The sequence below is a fragment of the Hordeum vulgare genome, chromosome 2H, assembly GCF_904849725.1.
Source record: "Hordeum vulgare subsp. vulgare chromosome 2H, MorexV3_pseudomolecules_assembly, whole genome shotgun sequence".
Classification (NCBI taxonomy): domain Eukaryota; kingdom Viridiplantae; phylum Streptophyta; class Magnoliopsida; order Poales; family Poaceae; genus Hordeum; species Hordeum vulgare.
Window position 1 is genome coordinate 65,451,138 of NC_058519.1, and position 17,124 is coordinate 65,468,261.

The 17,124-nt window shown below is 49.6% G+C and overlaps 2 protein-coding genes across 2 annotated transcripts; one reads left to right on the top strand and one right to left on the bottom strand.

Annotated features, from left to right (window-relative positions):
- Window positions 1-10,223: 10,223 nt before the first annotated feature.
- LOC123425025 lies at window positions 10,224-13,079 on the top strand. The gene is made up of 4 exons (XM_045108696.1): window positions 10,224-10,807; window positions 12,148-12,355; window positions 12,441-12,570; window positions 12,652-13,079. Exons 1-4 carry the CDS (start codon window positions 10,293-10,295, stop codon window positions 12,909-12,911), a joined length of 1,113 nt encoding a protein of 370 aa, XP_044964631.1. The 5' UTR covers window positions 10,224-10,292; the 3' UTR covers window positions 12,912-13,079.
- A 2,671-nt stretch (window positions 13,080-15,750) lies between these two features.
- Window positions 15,751-16,833, bottom strand: LOC123429582 (protein DMP2-like). Its single transcript, XM_045113609.1, has one exon. The coding sequence runs from the start codon at window positions 16,641-16,643 to the stop codon at window positions 16,005-16,007; it is 639 nt and encodes a 212-aa protein (XP_044969544.1). The 5' UTR covers window positions 16,644-16,833; the 3' UTR covers window positions 15,751-16,004.
- Window positions 16,834-17,124: the final 291 nt, after the last annotated feature.

Here is a 17,124-nt window from a genome sequence, read left to right on the forward strand (position 1 = left end):
GTCCTGTCATCTCCATCGATGGCACGTTTTTGACCGGACAATTCAAGGGCACTTTGTTGGTTGCAATAGCAAGTGATGCCAATAACCGGTTGATGCCTTTGGCTTTTGCTTTGGTTGAGGCAGAGAACAATGTTAACTGGGAATGGTTCTTGCATATTTTGAGAACCAAGGTATTACCGTTTGAGAGGGAAATATGTGTCATATCGGATCGTCATCAAGGCATACTTAACGCGGTTGACATTGTCATTCCCGGCCATGCTCCTTTGCATCATCGATGGTGCATGAGGCATTTCTGTGCAAACTTCTACCGGGCATGTGGTAGCAAGGAGTTGGCGGATGATCTTCAGGATTGTTGTCAAGCATTTTCTGACAAACGATTTACAAGATTGTACAATGCTTTGCTTGTAAACAAAAAACTTGATGCAGGTGGGCTTGAGTTTCTTAACAGGCACATTGAACTCGGGCCAAGTGGGCACGAGCTTATGACGAAGATGGCCGAAGATATGGTCAAATGACCAGTAACATGGCAGAATGCTTCAACCGGGTGTTGAAGGGTGTCCGTGCGTTGCCGGTGACGGCAATAGTTCAATACACATTCGACAAGTTGAGAGCATACTTTCTAAAGTACTCACAAGAAACAGATGATCAGATTGCGGGAGAGAACAAGAAAAAGTATAAGTACCAGTTTCCACCAAAGGTTGACAAATGGATGGTATTTCAATCACGGAAGGCTGACACCCAAACGGCTACCCTGTACAACAACGAGGATTGGACATACGAAGTGAATGAGCCCGGAGGAACGACAAACGATGGCCAGCAACACGGAAACAGGGCGTTCAAGGTTTCTTTATCCTTGTGTGATTGCTCTTGTGGGAGACCAAGGTTGCTTCATCTCGCATGCTCGCATTTGTACACGGCAGCTCGCAGTAGGAATGTGGACGTCAACCATCCACTAACCGTGAGGGAGTCCGAGTTCTCGATCATGACCACGAAGCATACATGGGCTCCTAGATTTGAACCATACTTTGACCAATCACAATGGCCGGAGTATCATGGAGTACAACTATGGCCCGACCCAGAGTGGAAGGTTGTGAAACTGGGAAGACGAAAGACAAAGCGTTTTAGAGGAGACATGGATGGATGGGGCCATGGTGGTGGCAGAGAAATGGGGAACAACCAATTCCAAGAGCCTACTGAGAGATCACAATGTGGAGATTGCGGTGTAACAGGGCACAACAGAAAAAGGTGTACGGCGCGAAAGAAGAAGTCCAAAAACAATGATTCCAGGTCAAGCCAACCAAGTCCTAGCCAACCAAGTCCTAGCCAACCAAGTTCAAGCCAACAAGGGACGGGTCAAGGAAGCACGAGCCAACAAGTTCCTACTCAACGTGTTCCTAGCCGACTTGGGCTTACTAGAGGACGTGCTACTAGAGGAAGTGGTGGTGGTAGAGGCAGTGGTGGGATAGGTCGTGGTTGTGCTAGAGGCAGGGGTGGGATAGGTCGTGGTGGTGCTAGAGGCAGTGGTGGGATAGGTGGTGGACTTACTAGGATTGGTATGCGTGGATACCTACAAGGACCATTTCCGTATGTCACATATTTCACTTATCTTTATCATGTTGTTTTTGATGCTCCTTTGTGTGTTATTTTACTAACTATGAGCTATGATGCCTGTTTTGTAGGTATGGCCGCTTCTCAGCCGAACAAGGCAAAAGCGGAGTGGGGGGAGGAGAAGGATGCAGCCAGTGAGGAGCAGCTGTTGATGGATAGGGCTGCAAAGAAGTTGAGAGAGGAGGATGCAGCGGAAGCGCGAAAGAAGAAGGATGAGGAGGATAAGGCAAAGAGGGATGAGGAGTGGCAAATGTTCCTTGAGCATAAGCGATATGAGGCTAGGATAAAGGAGAATGACAGGAAGACGCTAGAGAAACGTAAAAAAGAATATGAAGCTAACTTTAAGAAGATGTTGGCAGAGGCCGCAGCAAAGAGAGAGCGGGAGCATCAGCGCTTCACGGAGAGGGTTAAGGAAGAGGCTTCAAAACTGCGCAAAAGGGAAGAGGAAGAGGAAGAAGAGAGGAAGAAGAAGAAGGGTAAGGGGCCTTGCTCGACCCAATAGAGCCGGATGCTTGTAATCTATGTGTTGTTGAACCTTGTTTGGTTCCGCGCTTTATGACAATGAAACTCCACTATGTATGCACTTTTGGACGTAAGTTACTTCAATAACCATATGTATGTTTGAACTCCACCACCACTACTATGTGCTTTGTGTTGTATGTTTGGACGTATGTATCTGAGCTCCACCACTATTTTTGAACTCCTCCTCCATTAAGATGCAGTTCTAGGCATGACAGAGTGTGTGGCGCCTAAGCCTTCGGCGCCACACATGTGTAGTGTGGCGCCTGAGGCTTAGGCGCCACACATGGACTTATACTGGGGGAGTGGGGTGGGGAGGGGCTGCCCTGAGGATGTATAAGCCCATGTGTGGCGCCTAAGGCTTAGGCGCCACACATGGACTTATACTGGGGAGGGGGTGGAGAGGGGCTGCGTTGAGGCTGTATAAGCCCATGTGTGGCGCCTAAGCCTTAGGCGCCACACTGCACATGTGTGGCGCCTAAGGCTTAGGCGCCACACATGTGAAAACCTGCTGGAACTGAATATGAAAAGCAATTTCTGACAGCAATAAAGATCTTAGAACAGCAATACATCAATATATTGACAGCAATAAGGATCTTGTGAGTGCAAGAAAGCAATATATTTCCAGCAATAAGGATCTTTTGATAGCACTAAATGGTTCTCAACAACTGCAACTAGAACTAAATGGTTCACAACTCGAAATAGTTCAAGACTACAATAAATAGTTCAGCTCGACAAGTGCAACACCAACTACAAATCGCTTAGGGCCTCGTCCCCTCTTGGATACTAGCTTCTTCCTTCTCGCAACCACAAATTGATCCGGGTCATCGGACTCATCGTCATCGTCATCCTCAACCTCATCCTCCCTGCTTCTCATCCTTGACAAACGAGAGCTCCCGGCCACCGGATTCTTCCCTTTCGCATAATCATCCGGTGAGTAGCGCTTAAATTCCTTCCTGGGCTTCAACACGTAAGCGGAGCGTTGGAAAGCCTTCAACGTCATGTCGTCCGCAGCCTAATACACATGAAGGTTGAAAGTTCAAATTTGAAGGTTCAAGGCTGAAGGTTGAAAGTGCAAACTGCATGGCTATGTCATACCTGATGAGTGTCAGCATCATCCTCCTGAGTATTTCTTTGGGTAATGTCACCATCATCCATATGAGCGTCCGAAGAAGCCGAATCGTCAAGAGTATTTCTTTCGGATGAACCGGATCTCGAAGGTGAAACATATTCAGGGTCACGGCAACCTAAAATGTTGGATAGGCGCCGTAACTTCTTGCCCTGTTCCTGTTAGATTCAAATATAAATGACATATATTAGGTAACCTATAATGTTGCATTCTGGGCAAAATAATAATAATGACACAACACCTTTATGAATAGACGAAGTGCACATTCTCCCTTTTTTCCTCCAGGTGTGTTATCTAGAATATCTTCGGACTCGTCAGCTTGTTTCTTGACCTCTTTGCGCTATGATCACAAGACAATGACAACAAATAAGTGCAAGTGAATAGGTCCGCTAGAATTCATAATTTACATAGGGGAGCACACTTACCACAAAGTTCAGGACAGGGGCGAAGGAAGTTTGGTACCCTTCGCGAATCAACTTGCTGTAACCGCCTTGGGCAAGTTCATCGTACTCAGTGGGTTCTTCCAATATGTCCTCCTCGTAAGCCAGCGGACAAATCTCGACACGAGTACTCTCCTGAAACCATCTTAGGTAGTTGCTGAACGCAAGAGCACAATGCTGACGGTACTGGGTTCGTTGTATGCTCGAAGTTGCCTGCACACTTTGCTCGAACATAAGGACGTAGCTCTTATGATGCTTCTGCCAGTCCTTGATTTTTCGCTGCCTCCTCCTATCCAACCTGCTTTGAACAAAACACATCAGTAGCTCGCTCAACACTAAGAACAAAACTAATCACTAATTATTTTTTGTTACCTGTGAAGCTGTGTGTCCGTGTCCACCCACTCCGGCGGGTGTGGCTGAAAGTAACCAAATTGACGCAGCACACGATGCGGGAGATGCCACTCAACCGCCCAATTGCATATTAGGGGACAACGCATTAGCCAAAGATGTCTTTCCTGCACGCATAGTGGATTCAGCTGGAACGTGTGTGCATCACCAAAGTTTGTCCCGACACCATATGGCTCCCATTCAACCTACAACACAAGATGAATACCACAATTCATTTCACTCACAACATAGAAGCTGGAAGTCAACTCTGAAACCATCTTACCTGCTCGGGGGTAAGCGAATCCATCTCGTTGGTGTACTGCTTGTACAATAGGTTCACTTCGCTTGCCACCTCCGATACCAAGTCCCACTTGTAAGCCCATGTAGGTTGACGTACAGGGTTGTCGTGGTCATCCCAGGTATTCCACTTTGAGCTTTTAGGGCGTCCAACAGGTAGGCGTTCCCAGCTCCATACTGAAAGTAGGAGCATACAACCACCAACTCCACCGTCCTTTGTCGTCCTGCGACAAGCATCGTCCAACTACAAGTAACAACAAACATGCATCAGTTTAGCAGAAAAAGATAACAGAGAGTACTTAATATTAACAATTTATTACCTGCCGATACAAGTAAGCCAGTGCGGCCGAGCCCCAGTTGAACTTGTTGTCCAAAACAGTCAACGCCTTCAGCCACATCCAAGGAGCATTCTTGCCTGTGCCGTCCGCAAAGATAGTCCTAGAGATGACGTACCACATGTAGACGCGAGCATACCTCTGGATGACCTCGTCATCTGCGTCCTCAGGACAATGAGCAAAGTTGGCGGCAATCCAAGTGAAAGTGGCGCCGGCAGGGACTCTATCTTTCTTCCCTCCATCTTCCACCTCCGGCTCCTGCGGCGACATACCAATAAGAGCCTCCATTCGATGCCGCCATCCCTCAGAATCAGTGCTCATACATAGTGGCTTCCCCTCGATGGGAAGAGCGGTGATCATGGAAACATCTTGAAGAGTAACCGTCATCTCTCCGGTCCGGAGGTGAAAACTATGTGTCTCCGGCCTCCAACGATCAATGAGTGCTGTGACTGCCGCAGCGTTCAGATTTGGAGTTGACCGACTCACAAGCTGCACGAATGGAAGGAGTCCCGTCATCTCGATGTACGGGGTGTACCGCTCATCGTAATGCATTACAGAGGATGCCCCATGAGACCGGATCTTCAGGGGCGTAAGCTCCTGCAAACATATAGGAGAAGAAGATATCAAGTGCTTATTACATTTTCAAAATATTACTAATCTACTAATCATTTTCTACTTACCATCTTCTTCTCCGACATGAAATAGGCCCGGTGTTCAGCGTCATAAACATCATTCAGAAGCCACACCATCCTACAAATCACAAAAAATTACTCATTTACTAATATTCAAATAAGACTCATATACTCATATGAACTACTACTAATACTAACTACTACCACTAACTACAAACCAAAACCTAATGCAATTCCTATACCTACTACTACTAACTACTACTACTACTAACTACTAACTAGTCATATACTCAACTAACTAGTCAAATCCTAACTCATATCCTAACTAGTCAAAACCTAACTCATATCCTAACTAGTTAAAACCTAATGCAAATCCTAACTCATATCCTAACTAGTCAAATCCTAACTCATATCCTAACTAGTCAAAACCTAACTCATATCCTAACTAGTTAAAACCTAATGCAAATCCTAACTCATATCCTAACTAGTCAAAACCTAACTCATATCCTAACTAGTTAAAACCTAATGCAAATCCTAACTCATATACTAACTAGTCAAATCCTAACTCATATCCTAACTAGTCAAAACCTAATACAATTCATATACCTACCTCTACTACTAACTACTACTACTACTCACTATTCATATACTCAACCAAAACCAAAACCTAATGCAATTCCTATACCTACTACTACTACTAACTACTAACTACTCATATACTCAACCAAATCCTAACTAGTCAAATCCTAAGAACCTACTCAAATCAATATACTAAAATCAATCTACTCAACCAAAACATAATAAAATTGGATAGAAGGATGGGAAAGGGAAGGGATGGGGGAGGACATTACCTTGGGGGATCAATCCAAGGAAGAAATCCTCAGATCTGAAGGAGATTGGGGAGGGGATTAGGGAGGGGATGAGAGCCAGCCGCCGCAATGGAAGTTTCTGTTTGAATGAGGGAGGGGGTGGGGAGGGGGGTGGGGAGGGGGCTGGCCCGTGGCCCTGTAAGTCAGTGTGTGGCGCCTAAGGGTCAGGCGCCACACATTACAATGTGTGACGCCTGAGGCTTAGGCGTCACACTGCCTGGGGGGTGGGGCCCTCCCTGCCACGTGGTCGGGGGTGTGGCGCCTAACCCCTAGGCGTCACACAGTACAGTGTGGCGCCGAGGTGTCGGGCGCCACACAAAAGGGTCAGGCCGGTGAATTATTTCTTCCGAGGGGTCAATCCGTGAGTTCTTTCGTTCCAGGGGTCATTTTTGTCAATTTTGCCCCATCGATCGGCCGCTGTACCCTCAAACTGTAGTGCCAGCGCCATGTTTCGATCCTTCTTCTCCCTTGCGTCTTCTTCTTATACGTGTTCCTTGCGGGAGGTGCATTATACTAGGACAGTTGGTCATCTTGCAAGCTAACAGATGAAAAACCCTTTTTTTCCCAAAAAGAAAAAAAGTAAGATGAAAAACCTTTTCCCGTTCTGCTTCTGTAGTTATGATCCGGCCGCATCCGTTTGGATTAAACGGACACAAAACGTAACCCAACGCGCGGAAGAAGTTGGATAAATGTTACTACCTCCGTCACAGTTTATAAGGCACGCGCGTGTACCTAGATCGTCAATTTAACTTATATGAAATATATTGTCTAATATAAAAATTATATCATTAGAAAATAGAACATTTAAATTTTTTAATGATATATTTTTTGTAATATATGCTTATCAATAAGTTGATTAAATTAACGACCTAGATACACGTGACGGACTTATAAACTGAGATGGAGGGAGTAGGTTCTAATCCAGTTTCAACCTATTCCTCAATCAAATTTGGGTCGCCTTTGCAAACGGACGGGACACACGTCTTTATCCTTCTCTGATCCGCCACCCAGTCACATATGTTTCTTTATGTTTTTTTCTCTTTCCCTGCCCTTCCTCTTTCCTCCTCTCTCCATGTCATCGCCGCTGTCGCCCTTTCCTACCCATTTCCCTCGGTCGCTCCCTTTCCTGTCAGGCCACCCAAACCACGACCACGCCATACCATAGTCGGCCCACATGTGTGTTTCGAAGGAGTTTTTGCCGGTGTTCGTGGCTCGTCCGATGCAGAGAGAAGCTACGACACTACGGCGCACATTGACCCCAACACCTTCCGACAGGCGCTACATAGCCGCAGGACATCGCCCTCCAACGCCAACATCGAATGTTGCTTTTGAGGGGAGCTCGAGGTGCTCTTTCCCTTCACGTCCCCACCATGAGTGCAAGGTGTTAGACACTTTGTTCACACGGTGCCATGGATAGTGAGAATGAGTATTTTTTTCCATAATTTCATTTATTCATCGGATGATTCATGCTCGAATGGCGAAGACCTTGTGGTGGCTACATTGGCCATCAATGACCACATTACTATGCACTGGCCTCGGTTCAGGAGATCAATCCAGAATAGGGAGAATGACCACGCCCTAATCTACGTCGGTTACTTCAAGAATACCGCGCTCTTTCAACCACATCAATTTCATAGTCATTTTTTTATGGCGAGACATGTGTTCAATCATATTCGGGCTGAAATGGTAGCATATGACCCATATACTTTGGGTGCAAAGATGATGACCTTGTCAAGCTTGGCTTCTCCTCTTATAAAAAATGCACTGCGGCTATTCGCATGCTTGCGTATAGTATTCTAAGTGATCTATGTGGATGGGTACGTGTGTATGAGTGAGTCCACATGGGTCCTATCAATGTACAATTTTCTGCAAGGTTGTGGTGGCAGTGTTTGGTCTTGAGTACGTGAGAGAGAGCCTGCCACTCATACAAAGAGGTTGGTGATCAATGACGAAAAGGGATTTCCTGGCATGCGGTAGTATAGGTTGTATGCATAAAATGTGAAAGAACTGTACATTTTGTTGCCACGGGTAGTAGAATGGGCACGTGAAAGGTGTCAATGTCATATTAGAAGCGTTGGGTTCACAAGATCTATGGAGATGACATTCTTTCTTCGGCATAACTTGTTTTCACAACGATATCAACGTGCTTCATCGTTCTTTAGTGTTTGCAAGGCTTGTAGAAAGCCACTCCCCACATGTCAACTTTGATATCATGGTCACCATTACAATAAGGGATACTACCTACCTGACGGTATCTATCCTAAGTGTAAGAGAGATCAATGGTCAGCTTTTATGAAGACAATGCCCAATCCACAAGGAGAGAAGAGACTGCGATTTGTCCAAGTGTAAGAGAGTGTTAGGAATGATTTGTAACGCGTTGTTGGTGTGCTTCAATGTTGATGGGACATCGTTCGAAACCATGCACTAACATGAAGCACCGTGAAGATTTGGGAGGTGATGACTACTTGTGTGATCATGCACAACATGATCATAGAGAATGAGCGTGATGACAACATCTACGACAAATGGTTTGATTTTGAGGATGAAAATATAGAGCCTGAGCACTAAGTATCGACAAATGTTTGAACATTTTTGCTAATTTCATCGTGAAATCCGTGATTGACATACTCATATGCACCTTCGGGGTGACTTGGTAGAACACATGTGGACTGACATTGACAACCGATAGATGTATTGGTTCATTTATTATTCACCTATTTTAGGACAATTTCAATTGGGTTGTAAAGCTATTTGATTGTGTTTTTATTTGGATATGGAACTATTTTTCTTGTAAAACTATTTACAATGTTTGATTTATTTGGTTATTTGCATAGTCATGGGACCTTGAGTCGGTCATAACGGACTAGATGCGACCGTGCTTTGGTGCACTACCGAATCATTCATGAAAACGATCGAACCCACCTTATTATCATACCCAAATAGACAAAATCCGGATAAAATAAACGTTCGTTTGGGTTTTTGATTGGAATTGACCTGACCTATACTTAGCCATAAACAACCCGACCCGACCTTGCCCATGGGACGGGCATGGGCCTAAATTTTGAGCCTGATGGCCGGGCCAGAGGAGGGTTAGACTCGCCGTTTAAGGAAGAGGTTGGGACTGAGGCTCGATGAGCCTTGTGATTGATGGGTCAGGCTTGGGCTTGATTTTTAGGCCCGACGGCCGGATCGTGCTTGGCCCTAGATTTTTTGCATCGGCTTTTAATAAGCCCGGTAAGAAGCCAGGTCCGCTGGACGGATGGTCAGGTATAACCTCATCGTTTTGAACTAAAACTACGAGTAAGTATTTAGCAAGGGGGCAGGTGCTACTCTGCTACGGCATGATGTGTTCCTCCACTTCACTACGGTTGGACAGAGTAAAAAATCAGATACCGTCGAGAGGAGGGTACAGGAAAACGACGACGCGGCAGCGACCAGCGGATCTCGCTTGTGACCACGTACGTAGGCGTGGTACGTGCGAATAATCCGCGACCACACTCATCTGACGTGTGTCCGGCTAGCCAGCAGTGCCGGTACAAAATCCCCCGGCTGTCCGGGCCGAAGCGATCCGCAGCTAGCAGAGGCACGCGGAGCCGGAGCCGTCGCCGTCGCCTCCCCGTGTCGCTAGCCGGCCACGGGGTAGTATATTACGCCAAGCCAAAGCTTGCCTCCCGCGGCCGCGCTCACCAGCACGACACCGGCCGCGCACGCAAACGCAAACGCAAGCCAAGGCAAGGCGGGAGGGGAGGGAGCGCGCTCTTTCCGTCGATCGCGCGCGGCGTGGAATGCTCGTGGCCGCGCTGAGCCACATGCTGCGCCGCGTCCTCGCCGGCCTCCGCGCGCTGCACCCGCGCACGCGCAGGCGCCGGCAGGGCGGTGCCGCTGCCGCTGCTGTCCCAGGTGCCGGACCGGCGACGGCGTCCAAGGCGCGCGTCACCGTGCGCCGGCTGGGAAGCAACGGCAGCGGCAAGAGCAAGGCCGGCACCCCGCGCGGCGGCGGCGACGGGTCGGCGACGGGCGAGGGGCGGCAGACGGTGACCATCCGCGTGGCGACGTTCAACGCGGCGCTGTTCTCCATGGCCCCCGCCGTGGCCGCCGCACCCGAGGCTGGAGCTGGAGCGGAGCACGGCAAGAGCGGCACCGGCACGGGCTCGGGAGTGCGGCCGCGGCCCAAGGGGATCCTGAAGGCGCAGGCGAGCCTGCTGTCGCGGGCGCCGAGCAAGGCGCGCGTGTCCATCAACCTGCAGGACAACGAGATCTCGCTGGACAGGAGCGGGCGGCTGGGCGGCAGCCCGCGGGCCCGGAAGCCGCAGAGCCGGCTGACGCAGGTGGTCACGGGCGGGCTGGACGCGAGCCGGCGGCGGAGCGTGGAGGAGGTGCTGCGGGAGACGGGGGCGGACATCATCGGGCTGCAGAACGTGCGCGCCGAGGAGGAGCGCGGGATGCGGCCGCTGTCGGAGCTGGCGGGCGCGCTGGGCATGCGGTACGTGTTCGCGGAGAGCTGGGCGCCCGAGTACGGCAACGCCGTGCTCTCCCGCTGGCCCATCAAGCGCTGGAAGGCGCTCCGCGTCGCCGACCAGTCCGACTTCAGGTCAGTCGCCCTCCGCCGTCCACGGCGTCGGCTCCTTTCTGCATCGGATTCGGGGCTGCAGGTCACGTCCTAGTCCGAATGAATGTTCCATCCTCTTCCACTGTAAAGACTCGGGCCGCAGTTAAACCCCAGCAGTGCGCCTCGTCCTTGCGCCCGACCAGGGCTCGTGAGGCGCTGGCCATGCCAGGGCGCGCGGCGACTGTTGCCGGACAGTGGCTCTCGGCTCGCTCGTCGGTGCCACCGGCGTGCTAGCCTAGCCCGTGTCCTTTTCGACCCAAGCAGTAGCATCTACTGGTACCAGCTAGCTGCTCGTTTTGGCATGAACGGTAGACGGTAGTTGGTGCATTGCATGCGCTTCTCCCGGCCGGACCCCGGTGGCCGGTGCGCCGTCGAGCTGTGCCGCCCAGCATTATTGCCCGCCCCCCCGCGCGCGCACGGTCGCGCTAGTAAACAATCTCCATGGAAATTCCCGTAATCCAGACATAACCTTAAAGGCGTGGAAGCTTCTTGTTGCTTAGCCGGGCAGTATCCCGGCTGACCCGTGTTCTAGCCCAAAAGTGGTAGTAGGAACCGGGCTTTACCTGCCAGTAGTGCGAGTCAACCCGACCCTACGTCCGACAAGCAGCTAGATGCTTAGGGAGCAGGTATGACACACCCTTGATCCACAACGTAGCTACTACTAACTGCCTCTTTGTTTAGGATTATTATATTAGTTTAGTATACACTGGTACTAAGCCATGGATTAGGTGAAACAGCTCCCTTGGCACTTGGCACCACACGCGCACACACTCTCTTTCTCTGCATGCAGCGTCCACAATCCAAGGGCAAACGGCCGGCTCCGAGGGTCCATGCTTTTTCCCTCTTCTTTTTGGTAGCTTTCCCCGTGACTCATCAACCGGAGATCCTGAACCAACACTGGCCGCCGCCTCCGGTCTCCGATCCATGGTTAGACGACCGACGGTTAGAGTGCGTCGCCGCCGCCGTCGACGAGCTGTGCCGGAGTAGCTGGGCAGGCCCTTTCCGGGGAATGGGCACCGGGGGCTTCAATTCGGATCGACGGACAGCCACTCGTGGCCATGCAGGGGAGCCACGAGAAGTTATTGCACTGCGTTTTGGTTTTGGTTTTGCGTCAGTGCGTGGTTATGGTGATCGTGATCGCAAAATCTCGCCGACGATGATCGGTCTGAGAGAAGAACGTGTGCAATTCCCGGCCTCGATCGATCGATCGCTGTCCGGGCATAACTAAGGCCCTGCCTGTCGCCATTAAAAAGGAATGCCGGATGATTGCCGTGGAGAGGTGAAAAACTGAAGGAGCGCGATATATGGGGGCATGCATGCAGGAACGTGCTGAGGGCCACGATCGAGGTGCCCAAGGCCGGGGAGGTGAACTTCCACTGCACGCACCTGGACCACCTCGACGAGAGCTGGCGGATGAAGCAGCTGAACGCCATGCTCCGCTCGGTCGACGGCCCCCACATCCTCGCCGGCGGCCTCAACGCCCTCGACGGCACCGACTACTCCGCCGACAGATGGGCCGACATCGTCAAGGTCTTCAATCTTCTCCGAATGCATGATTGGAAACCTTAGACAGCATTATGAGCAATTCTGATGGTTTTTCGTCTGCACTTTGCAGTACTACGAGGAGATCGGCAAGCCGACGCCCAAGGTGGAGGTGATGAAGTACCTCAAGGGGAGGCAGTACGTGGACGCCAAGGACTTCGCCGGAGAGTGCGAGGCCGTGGTGGTCGTGGCCAAAGGCCAAGGTACACAATGGCATGCCACATTCACATTTGCAGTGTTACACTTTGGTACTGAACCTTATTACACCGAACCCGAAACCCCAGACGTGCAAGGGACGTGCAAGTACGGCACGAGGGTGGACTACATACTGGCGTCGCCGAGCTCCCCCTACAAGTTCGTGCCGGGGTCCTACACGGTCGTCTCCTCCAAAGGGACCTCCGACCACCACATCGTCAGGGTCGACGTCGCGATAGTGCCGGACACCAGGGAGAACGCCGACGAGCAGGCAGCCGGGGGGCGGAAGCAGAGGGTGGTGAAGATGAGCAAGAAGGGGTCGAGGAAAGGGATATGGGCGGCTAAATGATGACACTCTGTGTGATTCCTGGGAGTCCTTCTCTAGTGAAGTACAGTACATTCTTTTTCGTTCTTTCTTTTTTTAAATCTGTTTTGGCGTTGTTGGTAGAGGTGATGTTGGTTGCTTTCAATTGTGTATACGGCTAGTGGTTGAAGTGGGACTGAAGAATTTGATGTATAAGTAACCAGGGGGGGGGGGGGGGGGGTGGAAGGAAGCAATGTATTTTTGGGATGGCTTCCATGCTGCTGTTGCCTGCTGCCTTGGCCCTGTTTTCACATTCAGGGTGGCTTCGGGTGGACGGTCTCTGTTGCCTGAATTACAAAACAGAAGCGATGTGGACACGCAGCGGTAACTTGTACTCACCCTGTCCCGAATATTCAAAAAGAAGGGGTTTGAATCGTCTATCCTTTACAGAAGAATCGGATTAGGTAAGTTATCTTAGTTAGAAAGAGCATTTTCGCAGGCTGCAAGGTTCCTTTTCGTCCAAGAAATAGAGAAAAATAATCGCTGGTGTACTTCAGCCTAAGAATCACTGACGAAACAGAGAAAAAAGACACTGAAATGTAGTGTCGAACAACCCGGACACATGGGCAGGATATGGAGTCCTGGTTGGACAACATTTTTTTGGTTCAGGCGGTGTCCCAGAAAAAGAATCACGGATGCAGCACAAAGAATCAGGTTGGATATACCGACCGTCTACTGAAATGTAGACCCGCCTGAAGAATCTAGAGCAAGGAAGATTGATTCGTCTTCAGTACTGCAGTCTTTGCATATATATATAACCTTTGTTTTGAGGGAACAGTACATGAACAAGCCAACTTTGTCATCCAAACATCAAGTGGTACAGTACCTGCTTTGGTTCATAATAAGAGCCGTCTCCATCCTCACCGGTTAGCTACGCCTCCCATCCTATTCATTTTCTGGATAGAGCCAATGGACTCGTTCTGTTCTTCTGATGTGATAAGATAAACAAAACAAGAGAAAAACACAACTGCCGCGGGGTATTATGGCTGACGCTGATGGCTCGCAACTACTGGATCGATACGGCCCACCGTACCGTACCGGCTGATGTACACGGGTGCTATACCCAGCACCAGCAGTACCATGCATGCATGGACAACAGGGCCCCGACCGTATAACCATAGGTTGATGTATCCCAACCACCATGGAACCTGTCCAACCGTGGGTGACGAACGTGCGTGCATGGCCGGGCGCGCGGGCATGTGGCCCTCGTGCCTGAAGGGTGCGGGTCACCTGTATTGCCATACGGACGAGACGGAGGTGATGGATGCTCGCTGATTTGATGCAACCGTTGGTCCCGGATGCTGACATGATCTCGGTTACTTAACTAAGTATCCGGGGAAATCAGGGGGAAATCACTGGTTAATAATTACTTCCTCCATCATATAATACAAAAACGTTTTTAACACAAGACTCTTATAGTATGCTAGTCGAACGCACGTACGTGGCTACAAACTACAATGAATATAAATGGATGGAATAAATAATTAAGGTCGTTTCCAAGATCGACGCTCATGTCGGTTTAGACATCAAACATACGTTAGTTGTTAAAAAAAATGCTAGTAGAACGTACGTACGTGGCTACAAACTACAATGAATATAAATGGATCGAATAAATAATTAAGGTCGTTTTCAAGGTCGACGCTCATGTAGGTTTAGACATCAAACAGACGTCCAAAAGGCTCCTTAAAATTCAACCGTCTAGACAATTCAGGCCCTCCAAATCCATCCCATACATGAGTAAAAAAGTGGTTGTCGGGACCATCCGACATGCTATATTTAACACATGGTGGCAACACAAAAAACCCCATCCCACGACACCTCCTACCATATTACTGATGGACCCTCCCTTCTTATTCGGTTTCTTGCCGGACATTTGTCATAGGAACCTTCTCCTTTCAAATCGGATAGTATCCACCTCATCTTTTACATGAAGACATTTCTGCTTCATATTGCACTTCCCCACGGACCACAAAGGAGGATTCCCTTTCCAACTGTCCCAATCCCCTCCTGACCCCCCCCCCCCTTGTTCATGCAAATACGTCAATCTAACCGCCCACCTTGCTCATATGGTCTTCAAAGCTTGAAGTGTTGAGCCCACGGTGGGACGATTATATAAGTGGAGTCACCTTGCTTATGTTGGGTGATGATCGTCGTAGTGTATAGATTTATGTACGACGTAATCTAACCGCCTCCACTGTCTTGGTCATGCGATCAGGTCTAGTAACCCGCCACTAAACATTCCGCCCCGCGAACATAGATACCTCTAGAAACAGTGCACTTGTACCGTTAGGATCGGGAGATCAACTATTCGAGGGACGAGACAACTCACCGAGTCAACATGTCAGCTCTTCTTCCGCTGCAAGGACTGCACTCCTAATGCTCAACCCGTAATCTATACCCTAAACATGTTCCCTGTTATTCTACTCGGTGACGACCTTTTCCATGCTCACTCATGACAACTTCATTGTTGAAGGAGAAGGGAAAGGCGTCGGGCTAAAAACGACGACACGTCTTTCATGGTTATAAGATACCCTTTGGTTGCCTTTTTGAAAAGAGAAAAGAATATTTAATGAGAAAAAGTATTGAGAACGGTCGAACTCACTACCTCTGTTCCAAAATAATAAAAGTTCCCTGTCTATCCTAAGTCAAACTTATTTCAATTTGACCGAGTTTATAATATAAAGAAATAACATATAGAAACACTAAATTAGTCTAATGAGATTTTTTATAAAATATATTTCCATGTTGTGTGTATTTGGTTTTGTAGATTTTAGCACATTTTTTAATATAATTTGTCAAACTTAAGCTAGTTTGACATAGGAAAAACATAAAACTTCAATCATTTTCAGAATGGAAAGGAGTACTTTTTTACATTCGTCCCTTGTTCTTGACCGGCGACGAGCCAAAAGCCCAAGACTATATGCGGACGGCACCCTAGGCAAATCTCCTCAAAAATGAAAGAAGGAAGAGAAGAAAAAACTACACACACAAAACTCGACTAAAAATGTACGCACACAGAACACAAGCACACAGCACACGGCGGGAGAGCGCATACATCGAGATCACCAGCCGGCCTAGCTACTGCGACGCCAGCGAGCTCGCGGCAGGCTTCGCCGGCGGGTACCCGACCGAGTGGCGCTTGGACGGGAACACGACGAAGACGACGCTCGCGAGGGCGCCGACCACGACGGGCAGCGCCATGACCACCTGCTTCTGCTGCTCCCTGAGCGCCGGGTAGAAGCACGCCACCGTGTTGGCGTCGGCCAGCAGCGCCACCGCCGCGAACACGACCACCGAGAAGAAGGCGTGCGCGAAGTCCGCCGGACGCAGCCTGTACTTGGAGAAGTCTCTCACCCCGGTGCCGTCGTCGTCGCCGCCGCCGAACGGCAGGAGGCCCCTGGGCGTCACGAGGCCGTACCTGACCTTGCCGTCGGCGCCGACGAAGCTGTCGGTGAAGGCCGAGAAGGCGCAGGAGACGGCGCAGAGCACGAGGAGCACCGCGGTGACCGCCCTGTTCGCCACGCTGCACGCGCCGGCGTTGGTCACGATCGGGTTGAGCACCTCGTACACGATCACCGTCGACGTCGGCAGCAGCTTGAGCACGTCGCCGATGCTCCCTAACGTGGCGTCGGCCATGACGCCAACTTTGGTCCCGGTGCCCTCGGTCGCCGCGGCTGCTTTCTTGCTCGACTCGGCCTCCTTGATGCCTTCTTCCATCAGCTGATTTAAGCTAGCCCCCCCTGCCCTCGTTCCTTCTCTAATTTGCCTATTTTATAGGCCATCTGGGTCTAAAGAAATCCATGGGAGCTTGGAAGCTAATCCGGTTGCTTACTCCGGGAGAAATAGTGGTAGCTTGTCTTGGTTGTAAACTGCAATGTGACAGTGAATCAAATTGATGTACATGTTGCCCACATTTGCAAGAAGATATTAAGTTCCCTCAGCCTCGAAGTCCATATGTATGAAAAAAAATTCTAAGATCCCGACAGCGATACGTCGCAAATGGATAGTTTCATGGGGAGTTTTCATGATTGATTATGTTGGATTGCTTGTTCATAGCACCAATCTATAAACCTGCACACATTTTTTTATCGCGTCTTCTGAGCTCACTCGGTGCAGATTAATTGTACGAGGAGTTTCTTGCAGGCAGGGACGAAAGAAATGGTCATCTACTCATACCGGTGAAAGACGCCCCTAGATT